At 43.9% G+C, this 9,429-nt stretch overlaps 1 protein-coding gene across 1 annotated transcript; it reads right to left on the minus strand.

The window, feature by feature from the left end:
* Positions 1–438: 438 nt before the first annotated feature.
* LOC308141290 (amine sulfotransferase-like) lies at positions 439–4,114 on the minus strand (the record flags this gene model as incomplete). The annotated part of the gene is made up of 6 exons (XM_080511381.1): positions 439–548; positions 650–821; positions 2,856–2,950; positions 3,342–3,468; positions 3,682–3,887; positions 3,973–4,114. The coding sequence occupies 6 exons, from the start codon at positions 4,112–4,114 to the stop codon at positions 439–441; spliced, it is 852 nt and encodes a 283-aa protein (XP_080367507.1).
* Between the last annotated feature and the right edge of the window lie 5,315 nt (positions 4,115–9,429).

The following is a 9,429-nucleotide window of genomic DNA, read 5'->3' on the forward strand; positions in this document are numbered from 1 at the left end:
TGACTTAGACAAATTTAAAATTGTAAGTTTTAATGTCCCATTAATGGTCCAGTGTTCCTCCCTCCAGACTGTCAATAAAATATACACAAGGCTGACATTTATTCTAAAGATATTTATTAATAAGGCCGGTCCATGGAAATATTGTCTGACATTAAACCATCCCTGGCACAAAAAAGATTGGGGACCGCTGGTCTAGTGGACAGACAAAAAAAGTTGGATTGTTATTCTCCTGGACTTGGTAATTTTATTTTGACAGCCACTATAAAAAGGACTGGGAGTCATGCCACCACGGAGTTTGTTCCGATTGCCTCTACTGAGCATGTGCAGAATTACTAGCTACTACCAGGAGCAGAAAAGTTGCATTTCCCCCGTTGCCATGGAGACAGAGTTTGGAGCGCATCTGATCACACGACAACGGCCAAAGTGCGGCGACTCGGTTTACTCCCAGATGAACTTCAGTGACAAGTGGCCAAGTTTCTCCTGAAGGAGCCGGTCCACTTCCCGGCTCTGTTCGGCAGTCAGAACGTTCTTCCAGTCACCGATCCGGCCTGCCGTGAAAGAGAACGCCAGACCCAATCATTGGCCACATCCGGCCCACTATGAGAAGTTGCTCTTCAGGATCGGCCATGAAAGATGGACGTCACGTTACCTTTGCGCATATAGTTCCATTGAATCTGGTCTTGTGGTATAAACTCGTAGTTTGCCTTCGGGTCTTTCTTCATGTTCTTGAACGTAGACTTCTCTACGACTTGCTCGACGGCGGCGTCGCTCAGGTTCTTCCCCAAGAAGCTGCAGATCCTTTGCACGGCTCCTTTTAGGTCCTAAAAGAAGCAAAGAAAACATTGAAAACATGAGATATTTTAATTTATGGACTCCATTTTAGAGCCGATTGTTCGCTAACACATGGTGGAGACCGAAGACAATCGTCCTCTCTGATGACCTCCATTTGGAATGTAGTTTCTTGTGGTCCGCCATCTTGTTTTTGTAGTTTTATCTCACTCTCTCACACACTCACACACACACACACGCACGCGCACGCACACGCACACACACACACACAGCTATATATACAGCTATGTTCAGAATAATAGCAGTCCAACATGACTAACCAGATAAATCACTGTTTTTGGTATAAAACATAACAATAAATGGAAAATAATTTACCAGCAGGTGTAGTGAAATCAGAGGAACCAACATACCCAACTTTGATGATATGAATACTCCTGGGTCTATGTAATTGACTAATTAAATAAAAGAGGCATGTTCAAAAAAAATAGCAGTGTGGAGTTTAATCTGTGAGATCATTCATTATGTGAAAGAAACAGATGTCAATCAGGTGGCCCTTATTTGAGGATGAAGCCAGCACATGTTGTGCATGCAATTCTCTGTGAAAACTGATGAAAGATGGGTCGTGCCAAACATTGTTCAGAAGAAAAGCGTGCTTTGATTAAAAAGTTGATTGGAGAGGGGAAAACGTATAAAAAAGTGCAGGAAATGATCAGCTGCTCAGCTAAAATGATCGCCAATGCTTTAAAATGGAAAGACAAACCAGAGAGACGTGGAAGAAAACGGAAGACTACCATGCGAATGGAGCAAAGGATAGTCAGAATGGGAAAGACTAAGCCAAGGGTCTGCTCCAGGGAGATCAGAGACGTCTGAAGGTACCTGTGAGTGCTGGGACCATTAGAAGACGCTTATGTGAACCTAATCTACCAGCAAGAAGCCCCCGCAAAGTCCCACTGTTGTAAAAAAGACATTTGCTGAAGAGGATTGCATTTGCCAAACATCATGTCGACTGGCCTCTAGAGAAATGGAGAAACATTTTGTGGACTGATGAAAGTAAGATTGTTCTTTTTGGATCCAAGGGCCGCAGACAGTTTGTCAGACGACCCCCAAACCTTGAATACAAGCCACAGCACACTCTGAAGACCGTGAAGCATGGTGGTGCAAGCATCATGATATGGGGCTGTTTCTCTTACCATGGTGTCGGGCCTTTATATCGCATACCAGGGATCATGGATCAATTTGGATACATCACAATACTTGAGGAGGTCATGCTGCCTTATGCCGAATGTGAAATGCCCCAGAAATGGGTGTTTCAACAGGACAATGACCCCAAACATACCAGTTAGCAAGCCAAATCTTGGTTCCAGACCAACAAAATTGACGTTATGGAGTGGCCAGCCCAATCCCCGGACCTTAATCCAATTGAGCACTTGTGGTGTGACATAAAATTTGCTGTTTCTGAGGCAAAACCCAAAAATGCAGAGGAATTGTGGAAGGTTGTCCAATCTTCCTGGGCTGGCATACCTGTTCAGAGGTGCCAGAGGTTGGTTGACTCCATGCAGTACAGATGTGCAGCAGTTATCAAAAACAGGGGTTATTCAACAAAATATTAGTTAACTAATTGTCAGGATTGCTAAATGTTAATATTTTTTCAGTTTATTTAGTAAATATTTGAGTTTGTAATGAGGAATGCTGACACTGCTATTTTTTTAATCACAGAAATATCACCTTTTCCTTCATATTCTGTAAAGTAATTAAATATTGATACTTTTTTCTTCATGATTTGTTGTGCAAAACCATGTGCAGCGTTCCTAATGAAAGAACATAAAAAATATTATAAGGAGTTTGAGCTTTATTCACTTTTTTAACAACACTGCTATTATTTTGAACATAGCTGTAGGTAGTTAGTTATTAATTATATTTACAATGGAAAAAAAATACATACACAGATTCTGTCTTTGATCATTATTAATCATTATCGGTGCCTCATAAGGATCACCAGGTCCCATCAATGTTGCATTTGGTTAAGAAATCCCTGCAAAAGTGAGAAGAACAGACGAAAGACTGACCAGGATCATGTCCTCGTAGGTGAGGAAGAGGATGTTGTACTGGTCTCTGGTGGAATGCCAGTCTCTGATGTGGTCAAACCACGACGATGCTCCAACTGGGGAAGAGTTGATAAACTGTCAGGTTAAAGATTTGATGAGACCATCATTTCCGTTTTCACACAAAGTCCAAAACCAAACATCAGGAAGTCTGAATGAATGAATGACGACAGGAAGCCAAACTGAACGACACTTCAATCTAAAAGGATATGGAAACCAAAGACTGGCCTCCGTTTTACAACCATCACTTTTACTGATCTTAAACTATCGCAATGCAAAACAATTTGATCTGGTTTTGTTTTGGACGATGTCATACTAGGAACAAAATGAAAGACGTTGTCTTGGTCTGAGCCCCCCAGAGCATCTTAAGACCAAGTCGAGACCAAGACCAAAGTCCTGGTCTTAATCTCGGTCTCAGCCCCTCAAAGTCCTGGTCATAAGGTTTCTCACCGTCCCCCTTCAGGAAGTTCTGGACAAACTGCTGGATGCTGGTTGGCGTCTCCAGAACTGAACTTTTATTGCTGAAGTGATAATAGGAGGCAATGTTGTCTTTTGGATTCCGCATCACGTAGACAATCTGAGGACAAAGTTTAAGTCAATACATGGTGTTTAGACCAAGATTACCAGGGACTTCGAAACAGATAGTAGTAGGAAACAGTAGGAATACTTAAAGTAAGTCCAGTTAAAAAGCAAAACAACTGTGTGCAAGTAAAACAAGTACTGATAAGATTTGCTACTTTGAGTCACCCAAGATCTGCCATACATGAATTAAAAGCTCAATTTAACAGACCTTGGCCTCCTTGTTCTTCAGTCCCGGAGGCATGAGAGCCGGAGTGAGGTGGGAGGTGAAGAGTCGAGGCGACGGCCTCTTGGAGTAATCGTCCCGACCCTCCATCTCTTCCAGCCAGGGCATCTGCTCCAAGTTGTTTGGATATTCGTTCAGGCCTCCGGCCAGCTCACAGATGGAGATGATGATTTGCTGGGTCCAGATGGTTCCTGGTGCCGGCGGGAACAACTGATCAGTCCAGAGAACTGGGAGCAAAAGACCGAGGTAATGAAGGCCTCGCTTTCCTCAACAAACCTGACTTTGGGTAGGTGACCAGGAAGATGTCGCTGTCTCGAACTTCGAAGCTTTGCAGAGAATCGAGGTGCTCAACGGTCGTCGTACCGACGGCGAAGTTGTAGTTTTTGTAGCGGCAGAGGTACTCGTTGACCTTCTCCATGTTGCTTCTTAACAGCAAAAGGCAGAAACCAAATGACTGGGTGGAAGGGGAAGCTGTAAAGGGGTCAAATAGACCCTGGACTTTGTCTCGTACGCAACAGCAGTAGTAAACACTGCTCCGACCCACAGTCATCCACGCTGCGTTCAAGATCCCTGAAGTTCAGCAAATCTCCTGTTGGTACTTTAAAAAAACTGTTGAAGGCTCCTGCTTTAGTGTCTTTGCAAGCGTGTTGAGTGTCTGCCATGAGGCTCCATTAAGATGTTGAGAATTGTGTAGTTTCAGGAGTCGTCAGCCAGAAAGCCCGTGTTTCCTTGTTAAAACATGAATATTGGTGTTGGACCTCAGTTAAAACCAAATTATTTTTTCATTCGGGCTCTTTGATCAAACCAGAACCGCCCACAAAGGGGCGCATTGTTGTGAAAACAGAAGGCTAATATCATAAACCACCTCTAAAATGTAGCCGCCAACTGTGACGGGAATCGTATAAACTTTGAACCATGTGATTTACAGGTGAACCTGCTTTTCATTTTTATTCTCCGGGGTATTTTGCTCTGCGGTGTGGATGTTTGCTTATACAAAAAATGTTAATAAAAAAACGACGGTGGAGCGACAAAATGACTGCTACGCTATCGCTAAGCTATCCATGATTAACAGTTCCTGCGGCCAATCAAAGTGTGCCGAACATCCGAACCAGTCAAAATGTCATGTTCTCTCCAGAGGAAGTTGCAGGATGAAGGTGTCGGAACGATCTTCATGTTTGATTTCAGAACATTTAAGAGAAACTGAATACGTTAGAAAACTTAATAGGAATGACGGGATATATCTACCAACAGCACCAGCAGGAGTTAAACCCTAAAACACACTCATATCTCTCTGTTGCAGAACGAGTGGACTGTTGACTACCCATTTTAAGTTTCCTCCTTACATACTAACATAAAATATGACATTAGACACAAAAACTTAAACGCGCATAAACCGCTCCATCTACACAAAAGGAATTGTTACTTAAATGAGAATATTAACATACATGAGAAACAGAGTTCTTTCAGCAGCTCTCTTATCAAACTGCTGAGGAGCCGAGGTCACTAGAGACACCCTAAACACAAACACTGCAGAACACAGCGGACAGTTTGCTGTTTAAAGTGTCTTTAAACATAAATTTTTCATCTTTTAAATATACATTTTCCTTTCCTTTGGTCAGTTTGTTTTTTATTTTATGTTTTATTTTATCTTTTACCTTTAGTTTTATCTACTTCTGTTGTGGACTGATTTGACTGTATGTCACCCTTATTTATGATTATTTGTAAAATGTTAGTAGAATAATTTAGTGACACACAAAAACACACATAGCAACACAGAACAAGACGCGCTTCACATTTCCATAATTCCCAGAGCATCTTTTTAAACAATACATTCTAAACAATAATGAAATTTAGTGCGTTGGTGATGAATTATTGTCAGTTTTAATGGAGAATGGTCTGCAGCCCTATTTCTCCTCCTGTGGAGTCCTCGCATAAATCCTCCACAGTCCTGGTCCCGGCTTGGGCTGTTCTCATAACAGACTTTGTTACTGCACGCCGGCAGTGAAATGACCCCAAGACTTTCTGATCACCCGTAACTTGCCACTTGAAAAAATGACAAGACCAACAGGCTCACAGAAAGTGGTCTCCTATCAGAGATCAGGTATAAAACTCATCGATCCTGCACCAGCCCACCACAGTGTTGAGTGACGCGCTGAGCAGATCGGACATAAAATTCACACAAACAAGACAGACAATTGAACACGAGGCTTCCACAAGCCCTCCAGCTAGCCGCACGCTCACAACTGTTGTTCACACAAAACCTCCCAGCTAGCAACGCTCACAACTGTTGTTCACACAAAACCTCCCAGCTAGCAACGCTCACAACTGTTGTTCACACAAAACCTCCCAGTTAGCAACACTCACAACTGTTGTTCACACAAAACCTCCCAGTTAGCAACACTCACAACTGTTGTTCACACAAAACCTCCCAGCTAGCAACGCTCACAACTGTTGTTCACACAAAACCTCCCAGTTAGCAACACTCACAACTGTTGTTCACACAAAACCTCCCAGCGAGCAACGCTCACAACTGTTGTTCACACAAAACCTCCCAGCGAGCAACACTCACAACTGTTGTTCACACAAAACCTCCCAGCGAGCAACACTCACAACTGGGGCATCTCTCAGGAGTCCTTGCCCGAACTGCGCGAGGAGACTTCAGTCAGTGTCCTGAGAGGAACTTTCAATAATCAATCACCAACAAAATCCCAACAGAGTGCGACTGTTGTTCATTAACCAATTATTCAACTTCCATGCTCACGGCCTCACTTAATTTTAACACTTTAAATCAATGTACAATTATCCATAACATTTATTCAATCTGTTCTTTTGATTTCGTCAAACAACAACATGGCAAGGCAGAATAAAACATTTTGCTCTTACCATGCTTGTTGTTCTCTTGAAATCCTGCCGACAACGCCAATTAGTAGTGGATCATTTCTGCTCCTCAGTGACGGCCGGAGGTTTGGAAAGATGAAGTGAGACACTGTTAGGTAAAAAACCTGCAAGAATGAGAAAAGAGAGACAACCCCAGTATCGAGAGCAATAAAGAGTCAAAACAATAAGTCAGCTTGTACAAGGACAGAGAAATGAATTCCCCTCAGGAGCTGAAGTTCACTGATCTGCCCAGAACTTCATTTCTCTGCCCCATTGAATTCATTCAAAGCTAGAGTAGGCGGTTACATTTTCATACACAGACAAAGCAGGTTAACACTGGTTTCCAGGCCTGTGTGTGTGTGTGTGTGTGTGTGTGTGTGTGTGTGTGTGTGTGTGTGTGTGTGTGTGTGTGTGTGTGTGTGTGTGTGTGTGTGTGTGTGTGTGTGTGTGTGTGTGTGTGTGTGTGTGTGTGTGTGTGTGTGTGTGTGGTTCACACAGTTGAAGCAGGAGTGTCAGATAAGACGTCCCCCGGCCCAGAGGCCAGAGACCTTGAAGAGTCTCAGACTGGTACAGTTTCAATAATACAAAGACTCGTGCCCTTGCAGGTGTGAAACAGTGAACAGTGGTTATAATAGACATGCATGAATCAACGATAACTTACAAAATGTTAATTCCCATTATATCAAGTACTTATAATAAACATAAAGTACAAATTTACCTAACAGACACAGGGTGAGATGCTTAGAGTGGAATTTATTCAGACATAAAGCCGGAGCGCTCCCACACCTGACAGACAAAGACACATTCCACAAAACGTCTTCACACACACACAGACATGCACATTCTGACCAACCCCTCGACAAACTCTTCCCCGTTGTATATAAAGTTGTTTCCCTGTAATCTCATCCTCCGAGGCCAGTTGCTGGCGCCACCAGTAAAAACAACATTGATCAATGGGCTCAAATCTAACAACAACGTAACCGGCCTGGGGTGGCAGTGACCTGGCAGATGGCGCAATCATCAGTGAATACGTAGGCCCAAGAATCAAAGAGATCCTAGATATTCTACAACAGGAGTCATGACACCACGGAGTTTATTCCGATTGCCTCTACTGAGCATGTGCAGAACCACTAGTTACTACCAGGAGCAGAAAAGTTGCATTTCCTCCGTTGCCATGGAGACAGAGTTTGGAGCGCATGTGATCACACGACAACGGCCAAAGTGCGGCGACTCGGTTTACTCCCAGATGAACTTCAGTGACAAGTGGCCAAGTTTCTCCTGAAGGAGCCGGTCCACTTCCCGGCTCTGTTCGGCAGTCAGAACGTTCTTCCAGTCACCGATCCGGCCTGCCGTGAAAGAGAACGCCAGACCCAATCATTGGCCACATCCGGCCCACTATGAGAAGTTGCTCTTCAGGATCGGCCATGAAAGATGGACGTCACGTTACCTTTGTACCACAAGACAAGATTCAAGCGAACTTCATGCGCAAACTCATAATTTGCCTTCGGGTCTTTCTTCATGTTCTTGAACGTAGACTTCTCTACGACTTGCTCGACGGCGGCGGCGCTCAGGTTCTTCCCCAAGAAGCTGCAGATCTTTTGCACGGCTCCTTTTAGGTCCTAAAAGAAGTAAAGAAAACATTGAAAACATGAGATATTTTACTTTATGGACTCCATTTTGGAGCTGATTGTTCTCCAACACATGGTGGAGACCGAAGACAATCGTCCTCTCTGATGACCTCTGTTGGGATCTCACGGGACCACAGAAAGTTGGTTCATTTCTAGGAAAAGACAATTGTCATATGTCATGATACACAGTCATGACATTTGAATTCTGACCCAGGAATGTGATTGTCTTTCACACGGAGTGAGGGGGGGACCTTCTGCAGGACCTTCCTCCCCCCCTTGCTGCTCAAGACTCTCCCCCATGCATTTAGCCAGTCACTGATTGGTTGAAGCTCTCAGGCTTTGACACCTCTGAATTCACACGTGGCACAAAAGGCTTTCAGCCAGCCTCCATCTCCTTCTTGCAAGACTGGACCCTGAGTTGGTGGGTTGCTGAAGAGCTGCTCCCAGCAGCTCAACTCACCCAGCGTTAGCACACAGCTAACACCAGACGCTCTTGCAACCAGAGGCCTTCACTCCTCAACTCTTCTGCTGACCCAACCACGAGGGTCAGACCTTCCCCTGATCCAGAGACCAGCACCCAGAGTCTGCTCTCCAGGGAGACCAACCGGTTCCTCCAGGACGGGACCAGGGAAACAACACCTCACAGAACTTCTTTGTGTTTTCCTCAACCAGCAGGAAAACCATCACAGACCTGAGCGACCAGCTCCTCAGTCTGAACAAAGGGACAACCAGGAGCTGCAAAGAAGGACAGCTCCTGAAACATCAACTCCATCTTCTTCTCCTCAGCCTGCAGAACCAGCAACCACAGTTAGCTAACTAGGTGCTAGCTACAGGAGAAGACACCAGCTTCCCTCCAGCCCCGTGTAGCAAACAGTTATTGAATCAACATTGAAATTTCGTCAGGCTGAAGAGTGAGATCAACGTTGATATCAGAACATTGAAGTAACATTGAGTTTGCTCGCTGTGATCAACATTGAAATAATGTTGAATTTTCCATGAACCCAGACGATGAATCAACCTTGTTTCAACCATGTTATTATCAACATTGAAAGAATGTTGAATTTTCAATGAATTTCAACACTTTTAACATTCCTCTATTTTTTAATGTGTCAAATAAAGCCAAAATAATCACTTTAATCTCTATTTAGCGAAGTTCCACAGGGATCATGCCAAAGTCATCCAGTAGTGACATCACTGCACTGAATGGAAGCGATGTCACTGCTGGAAA

The sequence above is a fragment of the Blennius ocellaris genome (genome assembly GCF_963422515.1).
Source record: "Blennius ocellaris genome assembly, chromosome: 16".
In the NCBI taxonomy this organism is placed as follows: domain Eukaryota; kingdom Metazoa; phylum Chordata; class Actinopteri; order Blenniiformes; family Blenniidae; genus Blennius; species Blennius ocellaris.